Raw genomic sequence first — 23,241 nt, 5'->3', positions numbered from 1 at the left:
TCATTAATTGTCCTCATATCAAAATTGAGTACATAGGATTCATGCTTCTCCATTCTTGTGATGCTTTACTAAGAATAATGTCTTCCACGTCCATCCAGGTTAATACGAAGGATGTAAAGTCTCCATTTTTTTTAATGGCTGAATAGTATTCCATGGTATACATATACCACAGCTTGTTAATCCATTTCTGGGTTGGTGGGCATTTAGGCTGTTTCCACATTTTGGCGATTGTAAATTGAGCTGCAATAAACAGTCTAGTACAAGTGTCCTTATGATAAAAGGATTTCTTTCCTTCTGGGTGGATGCCCAGTAATGGGATTGCAGGATCAAATGGGAGGTCTAGCTTGAGTGCTTTGAGGTTTCTCCATACTTCCTTCCAGAAAGGTTGTACTAGTTTGCAGTCCCACCAGCAGTGTAAAAGTGTTCCCTTCTCTCCACATCCACGCCAGCATCTGCAGTTTTGAGATTTTGTGATGTGGGCCATTCTCACTGGGGTTAGATGATATCTCAGGGTTGTTTTGATTTGCATTTCTCTAATATATAGAGATGATGAACATTTTTTCATGTGTTTGTTAGCCATCTGTCTGTCGTCTTTAGAGAAAGTTCTGTTCATGTCTCTTGCCCATTGATATAAGGGATTGTTGGCTTTTTTCATGTGGATTAATTTGAGTTCTCTATAGATCCTAGTTATCAAGCTTTTGTCTGATTGAAAATATGCAAATATCCTTTCCCATTGTTTAACAAGCTCTTTTAACCTACTTTGCAGGGTGAAGATATTGGCTCCATTGCCCGACCTCCTGCCTGCCTGCTTGGAGGCAGATGGTCCCTTAAAGGACAGTCCAAGAAAATAGAGAAACAGATAAAAACATCAGGATTGGGCTCCGCACCAGTGGCTCAAGTGGCCAAGGCACTGGCCACATACACCTGAGCTGGCGGGTTCAAATCCAGCCTGGGCCTGCCAAAGAACAATGACAGCTATAACCAAAAAATAGCTGGGCATTGTGGTGGGCGCCTGTGGTCCCAGCTACTTGGGAGGCAGAGGCAGGAGAATCACTTGAGGCCAGGAGTTGGAGGTTGCTGTGAGCTGTGATGCAACAGCACTCTACCCAGAGCAACAGCTTGAGGCTCTGTCTCCAAAAAAAAAATCGGGGTTGGTCTGAACCAGTCCATATTTATCTAATCTCCACTGTGGGAGAGAAAGATTTGAAAATGGGAATGTTGATTAACTGGGGATTGATTTGGAGTTCTTTATCATTCTATTCTAGCAGAGATCAGTCCAATAAGTCCTTTATCATTTGAGACAGTCTCAAGCTGTCACTCTGGGTAGAGTGTCATGGTGTCATAGCTCACAGCAACCTCCAACGCTTGGGCCCAAGGGATCCTCTTGCCTCAGTTTTTCTTTCTTTCTTTTTTTTTTTTTTGAGACAGAGTCTCATTATGTTGCCCTCAACAGAGTGCTGTGGTATGACAGTTCACAGCAACCTCAGACTCTTGGGCTTAAGCGATTCTCTCTTGCCTCAGCCTCCCAAGTAGCTGGGACTATAGGCACCCCCTACAACGTCCGTCTGTTTTTTTGTTGTAATCGTTGTTGTTTAGCTGGCCTGGGCCAGGTTCGAACCTGTCATCCTTGGTGTATGTAGCTGGCGCCATAACCACTGTGCTATGGCTGCTGAACCAAGTTTTTCTTTTTTTTTTTTAGAGACATAGTCTCACTTCATTGGTAGAGTGCTGTGGCGTCACAGCTCACAGCAACCTCCAGCTCTTGGACTTAGGTGATTCTCTTGCCTCAGCTTCCTGAGTAGCTGGAACTACAGGTTCCCACTACAACACCCGGCTATTTTTTTGCTGCAGTTTGGCCGGGGCGGGTTTGAACCCACCACCCTCAGTATATGGGGCCAGCGCTCTACTCACTGAGCCACAGGCACCTCCCTAAGCCATGTTTTTCTATTTTTAGTAGAGATAGGGTCTCACTTTTTGCTCAGGTTGTTTTCGAGCTTATCCACCCGCCTCAGCCTGCCAGAGTGGTAGGATTACAGGTGTGAGCCACCTTGCCTGCCCTATTGATTTTTTTGTGAGACAGTCTCACTTTGTTGCGCCTGGTAGAGTGCTGTGGCATTATAGCTCACAGCAACCTCAGACTGCTGGGCTCAAGCAATTGTCTTGCCTCAGCCTCCTGAGTAGCTGGGATTACAGGCGCCTGCTACAATACCTGGCTATTTTTAGAGACGGGGTCTCACTCTTGTTCAGGCTGATCTTGAACTAAGCTCAGGTGATCTGCTCACCTTAGCCTCCCACAGTGCTGGGATTACAGGCGTGAGCTTCTGTGTCCAGCCCCCCAATAAGTTCTTTAATAGAGGCTGGTGGAAGGTTGTTTGCCTAGAATCTTTTGAGGTGATGAGAAGTGAGAACCCAGTGTTTTTTTTGTTTTTTTGTTAAATCATAGCTGTGTACATTAGTGCAATCAAGGAGTACAATGTGCTGGTTTCATATACAATCTGAAATATTCTTATCAAACTGTTCAACGTAGCATTCATGGCATTTTCTTATTTATTGTATATAGAGATTTGTATTCTGCCTTTAGTAAGTTTCGCCTGTACCCATTCTAAGATGCACTGTAGGTGTGGCCCCACCCATTACCCTCCCTCTACCTAACCTCCCCCCTCCCTTACCCTTCCTTGGCCCTTTCCTCATAGTCTTGTGCTATAGTTGGGTTATAGCCTTCATGTGAAAGCTATAATTTAGTTTCATAGTAGGGCTGAGTACATTGGATACTTTTTCTTCCATTCCTGAGATACTTTGCTAAGAAGACTATGTTCCAGCTCCATCCATGTAAACATGAAAGAGGTAAAGTCTCCATCTTTCTTTAAGGCTGCATAACATTCCACGGTATACATGTACCACAATTGCTAGTCCATTCGTGGGTCGATGGGCACTTGGGCTTCTTCCATGACTTAGAAATTATGAATTGGGCTGCAGTAAACATTCTGGTACAGATGTCTTTGTTATATTGTGATTTTTGGTCTTCTGGGTATAAACCTAGTAAAGGAATTATAGGATCGAATGGCAGGTCTATTTTTAGGTCTCTACGTATTCTCCAAACATCCTTCCAGAAGGAACGTATTAGCGTGCATTCCCACCAGCAGTGTAGAAGTGTGCCCTTTTCTCCACATCCACACCAACATCTCTGGTTTTGGGATTTTGTTATGTGGGCTACTCTTACTGGGGTTAGGTGATATCTCAATGTAGTTTTGATTTGCATTTCTCTGATGATTAAGGATCATGAGCTTTTTTTTATGTGTTTGTAGATCGTGCATCTGTCTTCTTTAGAGAAGTTTCTCTTCAAGTCCCTTGCCCACCCTGAGATGGGATCACATGTTCTTTTCTTGCTAATACATTTGCATTCTCTGTGGATTCTGGTTATTAGACCTTTATCGGAGGTATAACCTGAAAATATTTTCTCCCATTCTGAGGGCTGTCTGCTTGCTTTACTTACTATGTTCTTGGCTGTGCAGAAGCTTTTTAGTTTGATCAGGTCCCAGTAGTGTATTTTTTTATTTTTTGTAGTTTCTGGCCGGGGCTGGGTTTGAACCCTCCACCTCTGGCATATGGGGCCAGTGCCCTACTCCTTTGAGCCACAGGCACTGCCCCCAGTAGTGTACTTTTGATACTGCTTCAATTGCTGGGGGAGTCCTCCTCATAAAATATTCACCTGGGCCGATTCCTTCAAGAGTTTTCCCTGCAAAAAAAAAAAAGAGTTTTCCCTGCGCTCTCTTCAAGTATTTTTATAGTTTCATGTCTTAAATTTAAATTTTTTTTTTGTGGTTTTTGGCCGGGGCTGGGTTTGAACCCGCCACCTCCGGCATATGGGTCCGGCGCCCTACTCCTTGAGCTACAGGCGCTGCCCTTAAATTTAAATCTTTTATCCAGTGAGAGTCTTAGTTAATGGTGAAAGGTGTGGGTCCAGTTTCCATCTTCTACAGGTTACCAGCCAGTTCACCCATCACCATTTGTTAAATAGGGAATCTTTTCCCCACTGAATGTTTTTTTTTTTTTTTTTTAATATATAGCTTTTTATTTTATTTATTTATTTTTTTGTGGCCTTTGGCCAGGGCTGGGTTTGAACCCGCCACCTCCGGCATATGGGACCGGCGCCCTACTCCTTGAGCCACAGGCGCCGCCCCCCACTGAATGTTTTTAATTGGCTTGTCAAAGATCAAATAACAGTAAGTAGCTGGATTCATCTCTTGGTTCTCTATTCTGTTCCAGACATCTACTTCTCTGTTTTTGTGCCAATACCATGCTGTTTTGATCACTATTGATTTATATTACAGTCTCAGGTCTGGTAGTGTGATTCCTCCTGCTGTGTTTTTATTGCTAAGTGATGTTTTGGCTATTAGAGTTTTTTTCTGATTCCATATAAAACAAAGTAATATTTTTTCAAGATCTTTAAAATATGACAATGGAGCTTTAATAAGGATTGCATTAAAATTGTATATTGCTTTGGGTAGTATAGGCACTTTAAGTGCCAGCCACGAGTGTGGTATGTTTTTCCATTTGTTAACATCTTCAGCTATTTATTTTCTTAAAGTTTCATAGTTCTCTTTGTAGAGATCTTTCACATCCTTTGTTAAGTATACTCCCAAATATTTCATCTTCTTTGGACTACTGTGAAAGGAATAGAGTCCTTGACTGTTTTTTCGGCTTGGTTATTGTTGGTATATATAAAGGCTACAGATTTATGGGTGTTGATTTTTGTAGCCTGAGACGTTGCTGTATTCCTTGATCACTTCTAAAAGTTTTGTAGTAGAATCCGTAGTGTTTTCCAGATATACGATCATATCATCTGTGAAGAGTGAAAGTTTGATCTCTTCTGACCCTATGTGGATACCCTTGAGCACCTTTTCTTCCCTAATTGCAATGGCTAAAACTTCCATTACAATGTTAAAGAGCAATGGAGACAATGGGCAACCTTGCCTGGTTCCTGATCTAAGTGGAAATGATTTCAATTTAACTCCATTCAATACGATATTGGCTGTGGGTTTGCTGTAGATGGCCTCTATTAGTTTAAGAAATGTCCCTTCTATACCAATTTTCTTAACTATTCTGATCATGAAGGGATGCTGGATATTATCAAAAGCTTTTTCTGCATCAATTGAAAGAATCATATGGTCCTTATTTTTTAGTTTGTTTATGTGCTGAATTACATTTATAGATTTATATATATTGAGCCAGCCTTGAGACCGTGGGATAAATCCCACTTGGTCGTGGTGTATAATTTTTTTTTTTTTTTTTTGTGGTTTTTGGCCGGGGCTGAGTTTGAACCCGCCACCTCCGGCATATGGGACCGGCGCCCTACTCCTTGAGCCACAGGTGCCGCCCCGTGGTGTATAATTTTTTTGATGTGTTGTTGGATTCTGTTTGTTAGGACCTTACTGAGTATTTTAGCATCAATATTCATTAGTGATATTGGTCTATAATTTTCTTTTCTTGTTGGGTCTTTCCCTGGTTTGGGGATCAAGGTGATGTTTGCTTCATAGAATGTGTTGGGTAATATTCCTTCTTTTTCTATATTTTGGAAGAGGTTTAGTAATATAGGTACTAGTTCTTCTTTAAAGGTTTGGTAGAATTCTGACATAAAGCCATCTGGTCCTGGGCTTTTCTTTTTAGGGAGAATTTGTATAGTTGATGCTATTTCAGGACTTGATATAGGCCTGTTCAACATTTCCACTTTATTCTGGCTAAGTCTTGGTAGGTGGCGTACTTCCAGGTATTGGTCGATTTCTTTCAGATTTTCATATTTCTGAGAGTAGAGTTTCTTGTAGTATTCATTAAGGATTTTTTTTAATTTCTGAGGAGTCTGTTGTTATTTCATCATTACCATTTCTGATTGATGAAATTAGAGATTTTACTCTTTTTTTCCTGGTTAGGTTGGCCAAAGGTTTATCTATTTTATTGATCTTTTCAAAAAACCAACTTTTGGATTTATTGATCTGTTGTATAATTCTTTTGTTTTCAATTTCATTTAATTCTGCTGTGATTTTGGTTATTTCTTTTCTTCTGCTGGGTTTGGGGTTGGAGTGTTCTTCTTCTCCAGTTGCTTGAGATGTCCCATTAAGTTATTAACTTCCTCTCTTTCCGTTTTCTTGAGGAAGGCTTGCAGTGCTATATATTTCCCTCTTAGGACTGCCTTTGCAGTATCCCAGATTTTTGTTCCAAAAATTTGGTGATTTCCTTCTTAATCTTGTCTATACCCATCTATCTTTCAGCATACGGTTGTTTAGCTTCCTTGTTTTTGTATGGGTATGCAGGTTCCTGTTGTTATTGAGTTCAACTTTTATTCCATGATGGTCTGAGAAGATGCAAGGAATAATTTCTGTTTTTTAAAATTTTAGATTTTTGGCCTAGGATGTGGTCGATTTTAGAGTATGTTCCATGGGCTGATGAGAAGAATGTGTATTCAGTTTTGTTGGGATGAAATGTTCTGCAGATGTCTGTTAAGTCCAGATGTTGAATGGTTAAGTTTAAATCTAAGATTTCTTTGCTTAGCTTCTTTTTGGAAGATCTATCCAGCACTGCTAAAAGGGTGTTAAAATCTCCAACTACTATGGAACTGGAGGAAATCAAGTTGCTCACGTCTGTTAGAGTTTCTCTTATAAATTGAGGTGCGTTCTGGTTGGGTGCATAAATATTAATAATTGAAATCTCATCATATTGAGTATTGCCTTTAACAAATATGAAGTATCCATCCTTATCCTTCCTTATTTCAGTTGGTTTAAAGCCTATTGCGTCTGTGAGTAGGATTGCAACACCTGGTTTTTTCTGCTTTCCATTTGCCTGGAGTATAGATGACCATCCCTTCACCTTGAGTCTAAATTTGTCTTTTAATGTAAGATGCAATTCTTGTATACAGCAGATATCTGGCTTGAGTTTTTGTATCCAGTCAGCCAACCTGTGCTTCTTTAGAGGACAATTTAAACCATTCACATTAATTGAGAATATTGATAAGCCTTTGGAGAGTCCAGTGGACATTTTTAATCCCTTTGTGACTGTGGAAGTTGAAGTTTGATCAAAATTTTCTGGGTGGGTTTACTTTTGTGGTGGAGGATTATGCTGGTCTTTATGGAGGACAGGTCTGAGAATATTCTGGAGAGCTGATTTAGTTATGGCAAATTTCTTCAACAAGTGAATGTCATTAAAGTGTTTAATTTCTCTGTCATAAATGAAACTCAGTTTAGCTGGGTACAGGATCCTGGGTTGAAAGTTGTTTTGTTTTAGGAGATTAAAAGTTGATGACCATCCTCTTCTAGCTTGAAAGGTTTCAGCAGAGAGATCTGCAGTTATTCTAATATTCTTCCCCTTGTAGGTGATGGTTTTCTTTCGTCTGGCTGCTTTCAGAATTTTCTCCTTCATATTAACTTTAGTGAAGTTGATTATGATGTGTCTGGAGGATGTCTTATTTGGGTTGAGTCGTGCTGGAGTTCTGAAACTGTTTGCTATCTGAATTTCAGAATCTCTTGACATGTCTGGAAAGTTCTCCTTCATAATCTCATGGAGAAGAGACTCTGTGCTTTGTGAAGCCACTTCGTCGCTTTTGGGGATCCCTATAAAACGAATATTGGTTTTCTTCGAATTATCCCAGAGCTCTCTGAGAGAGTGATCTGTTTTTGCCCTCCATTTCTCTTCCTCTTTGAGAGTTTGGGAGCATTTGAAAGCTTTGTCTTCAATGTCAGAAATCCTTTCTTCTGCTTGCTCCATTCTGTTACTGAGGGATTCTACTGTGTTTCTCAGATCTTTGAGGGCTGCAACTTCTTGTCTCAGTGTGTCAAAATGTTTGGTCATTTGGTCTTTGAATTTGTTGAATTCTTGAGACATCTTTTGGGTTACTGCTTGGAATTCTAATTCGATCTTATTAGAACCCAGTGTTAAGTGGTAGTGTCCCCTCCCCTCAGAGTGCTCTGCAGACATGTACTTAACTGCTCAGTCACACACATACATGTGTACACCCTGTCTTCTCCAGCTGCTGCTCTGCCCTGCCCTGTAATAACCCTTCATGCTTAGATAGGATTCCCTACTTTACTGGATGGGAGCTATGGAATCCAGTGAATTATCAGCACTCCCCCTACTTACACCCCACCCCTCCTTTCCTGAAGGTCAACTGCTAGGCTGGGTCGGGGAAGGCCTCTTCTATTTCCTCTCCAATCTGTCTGGAAGGAGAGTTTAGGCTCCAGGTTGAAGCATGGAGCCTCAGTTGTCTGAGTGTCCTCGAAGACCAAAGGAGCCATTTGACATTAAAGGTTTGAATTCTCTTCTGTTATTTATTTCTTATATCTCTGACTTACAAAGGGAAGGGTAGTGAACCAAGGACTCATTCCTTCTTTTTCTTTTGTTTTGTAGTCCTTTCTCTTCCTTCCTTCCTTCCTTTCTTTTCTTTCCTTTCTTTCTTCTCACCATGTTGCCCTCGGTAGAGTGCCGTGGCATCACAGCTCACAGCAACCTCCAACTCCTGGGCTTAGGCAATTCTCTTGCCTCAGCCTCCCAAGTAGCTGGGACTACAGGCGCCCACGACAACACCTGGCTTTTTTTTGTTGCAATTTGGCCAGGGCCAGGTTCAAACCCCCCAACCTCGGTATATGGGGCCAGCACCCTGCCACTGAGCCACAGGAGCCACCCAGTCCTTTCACTTTCTTTAGAATGGCTACCCTCGATGGTATATTTTCTTTGCATTCAAAAATGATTAAATTGATACTGAAGACCATATCTGGATTTAGGTTTTGGAGACTCTCTTTCTGTTGTGTAAGTTGTCAAAACAATCTAACCTTATTCCTTTGAACACCTACTTTTCTCCATGATTTGCTTCAGATCCAGGTGCCTCCAAGTCCCTGTGAGGCCAACAGGGAGGCCCAGCTCCAGTTTGGTGGTTTCTAGTGGCAGAGCTGCTTATATCAGAGATGAGTCTGGCTTTCTTGCATCTCTTGCCATTGTATGGTTCCTTGAGGAGTAGTGGCTGCCAGATGGGGAAGTCTGTTCAGTGGTGAAGTCCTTTGAATACTGTAACCTGGGGTTCTTAGCTGAGCCCTGGGAGTTTCTCTTTTGCCTGTGGGATGGACAACAGAAGTGAGAATGTCTTTTTTTTTTTTTTTTTTTTTGGGACAGAGCTTCAAACTTCAGCCGTCATTGTTGTTTGGCAACCCGGGCTGGATTTGAACCCACCAGCTCAGGTGTATGTGACTGGTGCCTTAGCCACTTGAACCATAGGCGCCGAGCCGAGAATATCCTTATCTGACTTCCTTGTGCCAGTAATAATCCCAATTGTAATTAATTGGACTAGGCATTCGCTAAATTTCCTAGTGAAGTTTTGAGATGTATGTAGGAGAATGTCTGAACTTTATTTCCTTTGAAAGTTTTCAAAAGTGGATTTTCTGGAGCTTTTAGTGACTTGGAAGTTTCTGGATTAGAGGAAAAGTGAAAAAGATGTGCTAAGCACACAGAGATTGAGAAAAAGGGTTGTATAGGATGGTTGAGGCTATCTTGTGAGTCTTTAAGCAGACCTAAAAGGTAGTGGTTCCAACTGAATTACAGTGATCCTCTGATGAGAGTGCCCTACCAAGGTGTGGCAGGGAATGATTAAAGCTTCCTTATTATTACTCCTGTGTAACCCATAGCTGTGAGTAGAGACAGATCACATAGGCGGCCATGCTGGTTCTACTGCTTAGAAGACATGGCCTAATCTGGGAAACAGCAGAGGGAAAGAGTTGCCACCTTACTAATACCAAGCTGTATCAGGGATATTCAGGGATGAACTTACTTGACACCGTTGGGAGAAAGCAACTGAAGTCACCTTTTTTGGTGATCTGTGAAAACAGAAGAGTTCCCCATCTGACTTTCTGCAAAACTTGGTGGTGACTGCTGAGAGGTAGGGAGATGGCTATATGATATTGGCAGATCAAAGTAACCTTGACTCTTTGATGTTTCAGAGGTGTGAGAAGAGGTACTGGAAGGGTGGTGGAAAATGGCCTCCCAGAGTGACTAGAGAATCTATAGGCCTCCTTCTTCTACCTATCCACAGTATATGCACCCAAGGTCACCCAAGTCAAAGGATTACCTGTCTTCTTCTTCACACCTTTTGAGCGTTTTTGCTCAAATTTGGTGAAGGTTATGACAGGCATTTAAAGAGAGATGGAAAAAGCAAGAGGATAGAAAAGTATTTGAAGGGTTAGGGATAAGGGAGTAAGACTGAACTGCTCCCTAGTCTACCTGAAGAGCTTGTAAACCTATATATCATGACACATATAAAGCAACATTGTGTGTGTATATATATATGCTAAGAATAGAGGCTAAGCCGAGTAAGTGCAGAAGAGATCAAAAGAAATGTAGTAACAAGCTGTGCAGGTAGTCAGGGAAGCTTCCTGGGAGATGACTTTTCATCTTATTTTGAAGGAGTCCAGGAAGATAAAAAGAGATGCCTGGGAAGGTTTCATGGTTAAGGGAAGACCTGAGGATAGCACCACTAACCAGTGTGTGTATGTATCTCCCTTTTTGTTCCTTTCTCCCTCCTTCCTCCTGTAGCTTGGAAGCTGGAAATCTGGCTGTGGCCATGGGAGACACAGTAGTGGAGCCTACCCCCTTGAAGCCAACTTCTGAGTCGACTCCTGGCCCAGCAGGGAGTAACGGGGGCTCTTTGCTAAGTGTCATCACGGAGGGGGTCGGGGAACTATCAGTGATTGACCCTGAGGTAGCCCAGAAGGCTTGCCAGGAGGTGCTGGAGAAAGTCAAGCTTTTGCATGGAGGCGTAGCCATCTCTAGCAGAAACTCCCCACTGGAGTTGGTCAATGGGGATGGTGTGGACAATGAGATCCGTTGCCTAGATGATCCACCTTCTCAGATCAGGGAGGAGGAAGATGAGATGGGAGCCACTGTGGCCACAGGCACAGCCAAAGGAGCAAGAAGGCAGCGGCAGAATAACTCAGCTAAACAGTCATGGCTGTTGAGGCTGTTTGAATCAAAACTGTTTGACATCTCCATGGCCATGTCATATCTGTATAACTCTAAGGAGCCTGGAGTGCAAGCCTACATCGGCAACCGTCTTTTCTGCTTTCGCAATGAGGATGTGGACTTCTATCTGCCCCAGCTGCTTAACATGTACATCCACATGGACGAGGATGTGGGTGATGCCATTAAGCCCTACATAGTCCACCGCTGCCGCCAGAGCATTAACTTTTCCCTCCAGTGTGCCCTGTTGCTTGGGGCCTACTCTTCAGACATGCACATTTCCACTCAACGACACTCCCGTGGGACCAAGCTGCGGAAGCTGATCCTCTCAGATGAGTTAAAGCCAGCTCACCGAAAGAGGGAGCTGCCTTCCTTGAGCCCAGCCCCTGATACAGGGCTGTCTCCCTCTAAAAGGACTCACCAGCGCTCTAAGTCAGATGCCACCGCCAGCATAAGTCTCAGCAGCAACCTGAAACGAACAGCCAGCAACCCTAAAGTGGAGAATGAGGATGAGGTAAAATTCTGGGGAGGGATAGAGAGGCAGGTAGCAGAGGGCAGGATGTCTTTTATAGAGTTACTCTGTCCTTTCTGTGCTTCCCTGTTTCATTTCACTGATAAAAGCATGGAATATTAGAATGGAAAAAGACCTTAGAATTCATGTATTCCAACTGCCTCATTTTACAGAGGAAGAACTCAGAAAGCCAGAGACAAAGTGACTTGCCTCCAGTCATATAGCTAATGGTGCGGCTGATTCGCCTGCCTCTGTTCAAAGTCATTTTTATTAAACCACTGCCATTCCATTAACTGCCTACTTAGAATTGTACAGAGGTCCCCTCTCCCTGCTCCCATATTTGAGACCTGGGATAGCTACCAGAGCCTTCGGAACAACTACCTTGGGAAAGAAGGGGCTGCCATCTTTGTGCATGCTGGGGCAGGGGACATTAGAACATCAGCTTCATTCTCCTGGCACTCCTCATAGTCCCTCTCCTCTACCCCCTAGGTCTTGCCTTTTGTTGATCTAAGGGTAAAGTTCATTCTTTATCCCTGAGGTATCTGCATAATGCTCTCTTGCCTGCGTGCCTTTGCAGGAAAGATTGCCTTGATGATTATTTCTCCCATATCATTTGGAAGAAGCACAAAGGGAAGAGAGAAGCAGTCTTAGTACGAAGCAAATCTAGTGCCTAGTCAAGGACCTGGAGGCTGGGAAGAAGAGGAAGCTACAGTAGCAGTTGGGGATATCCAATTTAGGAAACAGCAGGGAGGAGACAAGCACATCAGTAGGTTATATCCCCTAGCCCCGCTTCTCCCCATCTGGACAGATAGCAGGACAAGTTCCCCAGTGTGCAACCAGGTGTTGGTGACCTGGTGTCCCAGCCAGACAATAGTGCCCCAGTCCTCCCCTCTGACTCACCACTGGCCAGGCTCCCATCCTGGCTGTCAGCCCAGCCTAGAAAAGAAGGGAGAAAAAAAATGAGGAATTTGCACTTGTTGGAAAATGTGTATTAGACGTGGTCCTGGCCTCTGCTTCTGTGGGGTACATAACTCACCCACATTTTTTTTTTTTTTTTTTTTTTTGTAGAGACAGAGTCTCACTTTATGGCCCTCGGTAGAGTGCCGTGGCCTCACACAGCTCACAGCAACCTCCAACTCCTGGGCTTAAGCGATTCTCTTGCCTCAGCCTCCCGAGTAGCTGGGACTACAGGCGCCCGCCACAACGCCCGGCTATTTTTTGGTTGCAGTTTGGCCGGTGCCGGGTTTGAACCCGCCACCCTCGGTATATGGGGCCGGCGCCTTACCGACTGAGCCACAGGCGCCGCCCTCACCCACATTTTTGATACAACAAAACTTTCAGAGTAGAGGGAGGTCACAGTGAGTAGGGAAGGGAAAAGGCAGGAGCGAGAGAAGACTGCAAAGCTGGGAGCTGGCTCTCTGGAAATTTGGTGTTCTGTTAGAGGATAGTTTAATAAATGTAAAACTAAAAGTGCTAATATTTATTGAGTACTTACTGTGTGTCAGGCATCATGCCAGGGACTTTACATTTAATCCCCACAACAACCCTAAGAGAGGTTATTTTACCAGTGAGGAAACTGAGACTAAGAGATTAGACGATTTGCCCCAATCCACAGCTGATGCTCGTAATCATTCAGCTGAGCTGCTTGGGTTATTTCTCAACATCTACTTCCTCCAGTCCCCGGCTTTCAAAGGCCACTTAGGGAATAAGAGTCCAGGCTGTGGCCATCTGAGCTTCCACGTCCATGCACAGGCAAAGCCCAGGTTCTTAGAACCAGAATAGACCATTTTCACTTCTGGTTGAGTTTGGCAGGTAAGCCTGGGCTCATGAAGGGTGGTTGTTGCAGAACAAGAGTCTTCCAGAGTTTGGCGTAACTGAGGCCATGAAGAATTTGAGGTGTGTCTTTTTTGGGGGGGGGTCAAACCCCAAGATGAGTGTGAGCATTTGAGTGTAAGCAGGTGGGAGTGAGTTCCTTGGTTCCTTTTGTCAGGCTTGGCTTTTCTCTGTACCTGTTTTGTAGTCCTCATCTTAGGACCAGAAAAGTTGAGGCTTCAGGGCTTTCCTTATTCTGTGCTGAGCCTTGGCTCTCTCTTCCTCACATCTACATCCTCTTCCCACCAGCACTAAGTCAGGTGTTCTGTGAGTGCTTGTATCATCTAGGGTGAGTTCTCTAGCTGCCATTCTCCTCAACCTGACTCCATATCTTATGTCATTAGATCCAGGAAAGGAAGGAGATACTGCATCCTTAGGTACTCTTAGGCACTCTTCTATCCCATGGTAGTAGAGACACCTGAATCCACTGTGGCTCCTCAAAAAATGGGAGAGCAAGGATGAGGGACAGAAGTGATACGACTATCACCAGTTTTCTAAGCATTGGAAGTCTTTAATACAGGGGTCTCTTCCAAACCTTTTGGCATTTTGAAGATGTGACTATCAAGGCCTTTTTAAGTCCTCCAAATACCAAGGAAATTGGTTTTCCTTCTATTCCTCCCTGTCCCCTGTTGTGCAATATTTATTCACTCTACAAAGTTAGTGACCTCATACAGTGAGCACAGCTGTGTGCTCCAGGTAGTGGAGGATGGAAGATGAAATGCCATCATTCTCTAGAAACTTTTAAGGGAAATGAAAACCCCCATTTCTAGGGAACTGTTTAGCTTGTGACTCTCTTAAAAAGTTATTTCCTGGCGGTGCCTGTGGCTCAGTCAGTAAGGCGCCGGCCCCATATACCGAGGGTGGCGGGTTCAAACCCGGCCCCGGCCAAACTACAACCAAAAAATAGCCAGGCGTTGTGGCGGGTGCCTATAGTCCCAGCTACTCAGGAGGCTGAGGCAAGAGAATCGCTTAAGCCCAGGAGTTTGAGATTTCTGTGAGCTGTGATGCCACAGTACTCTACCAAGGGTGACAAAGTGAGACTCTGTCTCAAAAAATAAATAAAATGATACACATAATTTTCTAGGTCTGAGCAGAGATACTATAGAAGGTGAATCTCTAGTGGGACCCTGACACTCTTCTCTCAATCTCTTGCCTTTTGGGTTCTGAGTTTAGTCCCTTATATTCCTACCACTGGTAGAGGAGCACCAGAGGATGAGGTGGGGACTCAAGGAAGAGGACCAGGGGCTGCTTATATAGTTCTCCTGCCTGGGGTCTCCCTGCAAAGCCCTTTTCTACCCAGATCTCACTGAGGGTTCTATTTCTTTCCATTAGGAATCCTTTACACACACAGCCCCCGTATCAGAGGGCTCTAGTACTGATTTCTCTCATGTCCCACCATTGTCCTGTGAAGTGTGCCTTTTCAAAGCAATTTAATCAGCCTGGCCAGGAAGTGCTGAACTCTGCTCAAGTAGTTTTTCCTATTTATAACCAAATGGTAAATATTTGGACATAGAGTGAGGGTGCAGAAAGTAGAGAGTGAATTTAGATACCACCTTGTCCACACACCCTGCCCCATGTAATGACACTCTCAGTAGATCAGCTTTTTCTTTTTAGGACGACAACCTTTGTACAGAGATATCTGCTGTGTGTCACTGAAGCCTAAGTGGGCCTTCCAGCCTGATGTGGTGTGATGTCAGCTTCTTGGCCTTGGCTTTACTTCTTGGAGCTGACTCAGTGAGTGACTCCAGCCCAGGGAGTAGGAGGAGAGGAGCAGGTCATGATGTATTGCTCTTCCTCTAAGGCTATTAGTGAGTCAGACGAGACCTGTGTGTGAGAGAATTAGCAAAAGCATTGCCTCATGGAGCCCTGGTCCTGCCTGCTGTTCCTTTCCCAACCAGCTCCTGGGTAAAAATCGAACCACTAAGTCAAAATACACCCTGGCATCTTCTCTGCCTTAATTCTCCATCCCACTTCTTCCTAGGATGGAATAATTACTGCCTTAGGGAAGTGTTTCCCAGTGTGGCTTCTCAAAGTGCTCTTCTTCCTATATTCCTTAAGGAAGGATCTGCCTGTAGGACCATGGAATTGAATAAGCAGACATTTGATACTGCTGGTTCCAGAGTACAAGAGGCCGCCTCCCTGCACTGGGAGCCCTCACACAACTGTCTCTTAAGTCCAAGCCCCCACATCCTGCTTGTGTGTGCACAGGTGCTGCCCTTGCTCCTTGCCATCGTAGATAACTGCTGGGAAGTATCTACCAGGATGGTCTGTGCGTGAGCCCTGCTGCAGAGCTACATAAATTTGACCACAGTCTCTTTCCTTTTTCTTGCTCAGACACCAGAAAGACACAGGAATGGGGTGATATTTAGATCAATCCTTTGACCTAGGACAGCTGCTGTCCAGCTAGTCAATGTTCTCAGATGAATTTAGCTAGGATCCAAATTTATGTCAAAAAATTGTAATATATTGATGATTTTGCCACTGCACTTCAGCCTGGGTGACAGAGCAAGACCTTATCTCCAGAAAAAAAAAACTGTATAGGATGGACGTAAAGTTTGTGTGCAATTTAAAATAGTTTTTTTTTTTTTTTTTTTTTTTTTTGTAGAGACAGAGTCTCACTTTATGGCCCTCGGCAGAGTGCCGTGGCCTCACACAGCTCACAGCAACCTCCAACCCCTGGGCCCAAGCGACCCTCCTGCCTCAGCCTCCCGAGCAGCTGGGACCACAGGCGCCCGCCACAACGCCCGGCTATTTCTTGGCCGCAGTTCGGCCGAGGCCGGGCTTGAACCCGCCACCCTCGGCATATGGGGCCGGCGCCCCACCGACTGAGCCACAGGCGCCGCCCGCAATTTAAAATAGTTTAACATAGAAAACAGCACTCAAACTTTACGTCCACCCTATACGTTGAGTGTCATGTGACATAGCCTGATAGGAAGCCTAAGGGGAGTTGATAGATGCAAGATTGATTTCTCCTTTATTCCTACCAGCATCCAGCCCAGAGATTGCAGTTTCATTGATCTGGGATGCCCTTTGTCACACAGGTTCAAGGTTGAGATGGGCACAGTAAGGCTAATAAGAGAGGAAGTACAGGGTGGTGCCTGTGGCTCAAAGGAGTAGGGCGCTGGCCCCATATGCTGGAAGTGGCGGGTTCAAAGCCGGCCCCGCCCAAAAAAACTGTATAAAAAAAAAAAAAAGAGAGAGAGGAAGTACACCTGCTACTGAGAGTTCCAAGAAGCTATAGGAACATGGGGTTTCTACTATGGGGATCGTGCAACTTGTTAAATTCAGTCCCTCTGTGGTGGTCCTCATGATAGAGGATCTGATTGAGAATGTGGGTGGGTGAAGAGAAAGCAGAGAAGTTGGCAGTGCAGAGCTACTGCCCAAGGGACCCAGCCTTAGGGTTTTGTCATAGAAGGAAGATTCACTCAGGTGAGATTAGAAGGAAATAAAGTGAGAGAGACTGCTTTGTCTCTTCAACCCTTCTGATCTTGAGGTCTGAGCTGGCCTTTCAGCATCTCCCACAAGTGTCTGGCAAGTGGCATTTCTGGGTTGACTTTCTTTTATTAAAGCAGAAAGGTAGAGCTTCTCAAGATAAGCAGTTATGATCTAAATTGGAGCTAAATTCTTTGCCTTTCTCTCTCTCCCCTCCCTTCCTGCCCCCTACTCCTCCCCTTGCCCTCTGGCCCTTTCCCAGGAGCTCTCCTCCAGCACCGAGAGTATTGATAATTCATTCAGTTCCGTAAGTGGGGCCAGGCTGGGGCTGGGTGGCAGGCTCCCCCCATGGCTGCATTTCCTCTCCGTCCCCAGATCTTCTGAGCCCTGCAAGCCAAGGCTGAAGTTAAAAGGCCTCTTTTTCTCCCTGGGAGATCAGCTCCTCCCTCCCAGGTCTCCCAGATCTGGAGGAGTCCCTTGACTTCCTCCATTCACTGCTCAGTTGATACTTAAGACAGTTGGGATGCAGTGCTACTCAGCCTCAGCTCCTGGGTCCCTGGAGCATACAGCTGGGAGAGAGGTAGAGTTCGCTCCTGAATTGGAGCCAAGAACTGCCTGGCAGAAACCCCCAGGATCCTGTTTCTCCCACCCAAGACTCTTTCCTTATGGCTTCTGCCATCAGATTATCCAGTATTTATTCAGAGTCTTCTAAATGATAGGCCCTGTATTGGTGAGCTGACTCCAAAAGCAAACAGGACTCCCTCAGCCTGAAGGAAAGTTTTACCTCCCCGCAAGTGGTTTTCTTTCTTTCTTTCTTTTTTTTTTTTTTGCAGTTTTTGGCTGGGGCTGGGTTCGAACCCACTACCTCCGGTATATGGTGCCGCGCCTTACTCCTTTGAGCCACAGGCGCTACCCAATGGCTTTCTTTTTTAACTTCAACCTCATTGTTTCCAGGTGTGAGTTCTCCCCTTTTCCCAGCTCACTGCCCAGGATGTTCCTTAATCCCCGTGTCCTCTTTCTTTGTTCCCTCTGGACTAACTTCTGACCCTCTGCCCCACAGGGTTTTGGCCCTTGTTGCTGGGTAAAGACGTGAGAGGAAATGCAGGACCCTCTGGGAGTTTGGATGATTTTTTATATTTTATTTTTGATTTATCTATCTAATCAGTTTCGTATGTTCTGCGCTAATCCTCTTTCAATCATGATTCCTATCTCCTCCTATGTCACATAGCCTTTCCCTTCAGGCCTGGGAGCACATTTCCAACATACTCAAGTAACCTAGGAGCCCCCAGGCCAAATGATAATTTGAGGATGAAAAGGAATTTTATCTTTTCTAATATGAAATGAATAGGAATTGGTTGGGGTGGACAGTCCTTGGGATAGTGACCATTTGCCACCTGAGTAGATGGATTGCAGCGGTTCTCAACCTGTGGGTTGCAACCCCTTTGTAACAATGAAAATACATCCCGGCATTAAGAAGGTTGAGAACCACTGGATTAGAGGATCAAGATGAAGGAAGAAGTGAGTCTTCAAATTTCCTTTTCTTTCCCTTTCTCTGTTAGGTCCTCAGGTTATTTCCAAGGACCGTAGAAGCACCCAATTCTATTGTTTTCCTTTATCTGTTTTCAGCCTTGCCCCCTGACACATTCCTGCCTGATTTAGACAGCCCTATGTCATTATTGATATGGCACTCCAAGCTACCCTACATGGGGTAGAGGCTGAGAGATGAACTTTCCCGTTAAAACCTGCTTCTTTTGCACATGGAAAGGCGGATCTTGGCTCAGCACCTTAGCATAGTGGTTCCGGTGCTGGCCACATGCACTGAGGCTGGCGGTGGGTTCTAACGCAGCTAAACAGCAATGACAACTGCAACAGCAACCAAAATAGCCGGGTGTTATGGCGGGCGCCTGTAGTCCCAGCTACTTGGGAGGCTGAGGCAAGATAATTGCTTAAGCCCAAGAGTTTGAGGTTGCTGTGAGCTGTGATGCCATGGCACTCTACTGAGGGCGACATAAACTATCTAAAAAGAGAGAGAGAGAGGTGGACCTAGTACTGCCTGGTTTTCAAAAGAAACTCTTATTTGTGATGGGAGGAAGTGAGGGTAGAAATTCTCAATCAGGAAACTAAGCAAGGCACACACAGAAAGGGAGAGAAAAGCCTGGTGAGTGAAATGCTTCTATAAAAGGAGGAGATAACTTTTTATCTAGCAGAGGAGACACAGGATGGGCAGTTGTGGGGTGGGTGGGGAGGATGGGCTATCTGGATAAAATGCCCCTTATAATAATAGGACCCAACTGTGAAAAGAGCTCTTCTCAGGTCTAGCCAAGTCTGTCTTTCTCCCCACACCCGCCCTACTCCCCAGACTGACTTTACCCTTTCTGGGGATGACTGAACTACCCAGCATGAGGAGCCAAACTCATAGGAGGGACCTAATACGGGAAGCTAGTTGCTGAGAGGTAAGAGAGGAGGACCCAAGGAGGAATCACTAGAAGAGATAGGCCTTTAGGACTATCATCAGTGTCTAAAAAAGGAGCTTCTACTTTTTCCACCCACTTACCACCACCTCTCCCTCCATCTGCCTTTTTTCTTCTTGATTGTTCTCTCATTAGTACAAAGTTGGCTCATCCTCATCTCGTCCTGCATGTGAATCCCCTTGTAAGAGACTGTGGGATTGACAGGGGAATACCATGGAAAGCAACAGAAATAATTAAGTCAAGAGCACCTCCTTCTTTAGAAGGGGGACTGTAAACTTGGAGCTCCTTTCCCTAGCCTTGTGGGCATTGGCAGAGCCCCTTGGCAGAGATCCAGATGTGCAGAGGGACATCCCTGTTCTTGAGATGGCTCAAAACTTTAATTGTAAACAGTGATGCTCTCTGGGGCCCTCCAGATGTCCCTCTGCCCATTCTGAAGCCTTGGGATAGTCCTTTAGGAACTCAAGTCCAAGAGAAGAGGGATATGTTGCAGTTAACCTGTACTCATGGTCTCCTCAAGAAATAGCCTGTGGAGAAGGAATGTGCTGGCTGTTCTCAATTCACACTGCCAGGGGTAGGGTGGCGTCTCCTCCTAGGGTGAAAAGGTAGTTCCTTTCCTGGAGTTCTGACACTGAGGCCCCTGGCCTTATTGGCCAAGAGTGATTGAGAGGGTGGGCCACTTTTTTCTACGGTTTCTTCACTATTTTTTGTTTTATCCCAATTCTCTATAGCCTGTTAGACTGGCTCCTGAGCGAGAATTCATCAAATCCCTGATGGCAATCGGCAAGCGGCTGGCCACACTCCCCACCAAAGAGCAGAAAACACAGCGGCTGATCTCGGAGCTCTCTCTGCTCAACCATAAGCTCCCTGCCCGAGTTTGGCTTCCTACTGCTGGCTTTGACCACCACGTGGTTCGTGTACCCCACACACAGGCTGTTGTCCTCAACTCCAAGGACAAGGTAGGTGGACTGTGGCCTAAACCCTACCTCTAACATGACTCTGTTCCCAGGATTGTCCAGGGTTTGTGTGTATGCCCAGAGATGTCCTCACCAAAGTCTTAGACTCTCTTCATAGTTCATGATGTGAGTGCCAACCATGACTATACCTCAGTGTTATTGTCACTTTGAGAGCCCTAGTGTCCCCCTTCTTGGGCTTTTGGGGGAGGGATATGGAGATGGGTTTTAACTGTGGTACCCAGGCTGGTCTCAAACTCCTGGATTCAAGTGATCCTCCTATCTCACCCTTCTGAGAAGCTGGGAGTACAGGCATGGGTCACTGCATCCAGCATGGGCTTTGTTTTTCTGAACTGAAGCCAAAGAAGCCTGGTCTTTTCAGCTTGCCTCTTGCTGTATCTTAGGAGAATTGCTCTCCACCTCCTCTTCATAGTCATTTCAGTAGCTCTTTTCAGTCCTTCTATAACTCTTAGGTTTTCCAGGTATAGCCATATACCATATAACCATAAAGATACAGAAATATTTTGTTTCTAAGACCTTTTCTGATCAGAGTGGGCAGACAGAGGAGACTAAGATGCCTAATTCACATTGGAAAGAATTAGCTGAATTTGCTGGTTGGAATGAGTACTCACAGTTGTGCCCAGATTCGTTTGTCTTTTTGTGCACCGTAGCTCCCAGGGGCTGGGTTAGGACAAGCCCTCATAGGCTTCTTTTTTTTTTTTTTCTTTTGTGATTTTTGGCTGGGGCTGGGTTTGAACCCGCCGCTTCTGGCATATGGGGCCGGCGCCCTACCCCTTTGAGCCACAGGTGCCGCCCCCCTCATAGGCTTCTAAGCTTCTTTTAGAGGCTATAATTGATAGGCAGGAGTGGTTTTTCCCAAGTGTGTCATCTATGCATTTTGAAGCTCAGCTGAAACATTTTTTTTTTTTTTTGTAGAGACAGAGTCTCACTTTATGGCCCTCTGTAGAGTGTGATGGCCTCACACAGCTCACAGCAACCTCCAACTCCTGGGCTTACGCGATTCTCTTGCCTCAGCCTCCCGAGCAGCTGGGACTACAGGCGCCCGCCACAACGCCCGGCTATTTTTTTTTTTTTGGTTGCAGTTTGGCCGGGCCGGGTCTGAACCCACCACCCTCGGTATATGGGGCTGGCGCCCTACCGACTGAGCCACAGACGCCGCCCTCTAAATTCTTTTCTTTTAATTTATGTCAGGATATTGTCACTCAAATTCTTTATACAGAGGGGCATAGGACACATGCCTGACTCAACTATGGTGTTTGTAGTATGAGGGGTCTGTCTGATGCATAAAGGCTAGATCTAAGAGTAGGAAGCAAGAAGAACTATTGATATTTATGGTGGAGGTCAGTTGCAAATACTGTTCTTACTTCCTCCCAGGCTCCCTATCTGATCTATGTGGAAGTCCTTGAATGTGAAAACTTCGACACCACCAGTGTCCCTGCCCGGATCCCTGAGAACCGAATTCGGAGTACACGGTCTGTAGAGAACCTGCCCGAATGTGGTATCACCCATGAACAGCGGGCTGGCAGCTTCAGTACTGTGCCCAACTATGACAACGATGATGAGGCCTGGTCGGTGGATGACATAGGCGAGCTGCAAGTGGAGGTGAGAGAGCTCCAAGGAGGTAATGCTGGGCACAGCACCTACTCTCCAGGGGCTTTCAGTATGTTTGAAACAAAACAACACACCCTGAGGCAGGGTGAGGCAGGTACCCAAATGAGTGGTGCAGGTAGTGAGCAGTGGAAGAGGAAAGGCTCTGGGCTTGGCACCCATAGCACAGTGGTTACAGTGCTAGCCACATATACTAGGGGTGTCGGGTTCTAACCCGGCCCCAGGCCAGCTAAATAACAATGATAACTGCAACAAAAAATAGCCAGGCATTGTGGCAGGTGCTTGCAGTCCCAGCTACTTGGGAGGCTAAGGCAAGAGAATCCCTTAAGCCCAAGAGTTTGAGGTTGCTGTGAGCTGTGATGCCATGGCACGCTACTGAGGGTGACAATAGTGAGACTCTGTCTCAAAAAAAAAAAAAGAAGAAAGGCTCTGAATGCCTCTAGTCTGATATTGATTCAGGAGAAAGAAGTCTGTTCTCCTGCAGAAGGAATTCAAGTTAAATGTAAAATCTTTCTTTCTTTCTTTTCTTTCTTTGTTTCTTTTTTCCTTTTGAGACAGAGTATCACTTTCTCACCCCTGGTAGAATGCCATGCAGTCACAGCTCACAGCAACCTCAAACTGCTGGGCTTAAGCGATCCTCTTGCCTTAGCCTCCCAAGTAGCTGGGACTACAGTAACCCGCCACAACGCCCAGCTATTTTTAGAGACAGAGGCTCGCTCTAAAAATAGGCTGATCTCTGTGAGCTCAGTCAATACACCCACCTTGGCCTCCCAAGTGCTGGGATTATAGGCATGAGCCACTATACTTGCCCCCCGCAAAAGATTTTATTAAAATGAGTGGCACTTGTGGCTCAAGGAATAGGGCGCCGGCCCCATATACCAGGGGTGGCAGGTTCGAGCCTGGCCCTGGCCAAAACTGTAAAAAAAAAAATTTATTAAAATTAAACATCTGCTATATAAAGTTGTCTCAGTATAACAGAAAATTATAAGTCACTCATGCATTCATTCATTCAAGGAATATTTATTGAGAGTCTTTTATGTGCCAGACCTGAGTCCTAAGTGCTAACGAATAGCAGGTACTTGTAGTGTGGTGTGATCTATAGGTTGTGATGGAGAGGATGGGATATTATGCCATGTAGGAGCATCTGAGAGTGGGGGCAACACTTACTCCAACTGCTTTGGGGTGAATGTCACAAATAATTTCCTGGAGGAAGTAATCTCAGCTGAGGCCTGAAGCATGGGTAAGGTATTCTTGGCAGAGGAAATAGCTTGTGCAAAGACTGGAAAATAAGGGGCCTATTATGGGAAGTGAAAGAAATTATGTCTGGCTGCGATATGTGAGTATAAGATGAGAAGAGAGGAAGAATGACACTGGGATTGGCCAATTA

At 45.1% G+C, this 23,241-nt stretch overlaps 1 protein-coding gene across 6 annotated transcripts in view; it reads left to right on the top strand.

Moving 5' to 3' along the window:
* The window catches only part of PI4KB (phosphatidylinositol 4-kinase beta), a 43,910-nt gene that overhangs the window by 5,304 nt on the left and 15,365 nt on the right, over window positions 1–23,241 (top strand). For 2 of the 6 annotated variants that reach the window (XM_053591070.1, XM_053591071.1), the window contains 4 exons: window positions 10,567–11,503; window positions 17,067–17,111; window positions 20,004–20,231; window positions 21,621–21,848. In XM_053591070.1, the coding sequence (XP_053447045.1) occupies window positions 10,595–11,503; window positions 17,067–17,111; window positions 20,004–20,231; window positions 21,621–21,848 (1,410 nt within the window). In that variant the 5' untranslated portion in view covers window positions 10,567–10,594. Of the gene's footprint in view, window positions 1–10,566; window positions 11,504–15,055; window positions 15,107–17,066; window positions 17,112–19,046; window positions 19,258–20,003; window positions 20,232–21,620; window positions 21,849–23,241 lie in introns of those variants that run through there. The other 4 variants (XM_053591072.1, XM_053591069.1, XM_053591074.1 and 1 more) reach the window with 4 other exon arrangements.

Source organism: Nycticebus coucang, chromosome 5, assembly GCF_027406575.1.
Source record: "Nycticebus coucang isolate mNycCou1 chromosome 5, mNycCou1.pri, whole genome shotgun sequence".
Classification (NCBI taxonomy): domain Eukaryota; kingdom Metazoa; phylum Chordata; class Mammalia; order Primates; family Lorisidae; genus Nycticebus; species Nycticebus coucang.
Note: the sequence above shows the minus strand (reverse complement) of the source record. Positions and strands in the feature narration are given on the sequence as shown.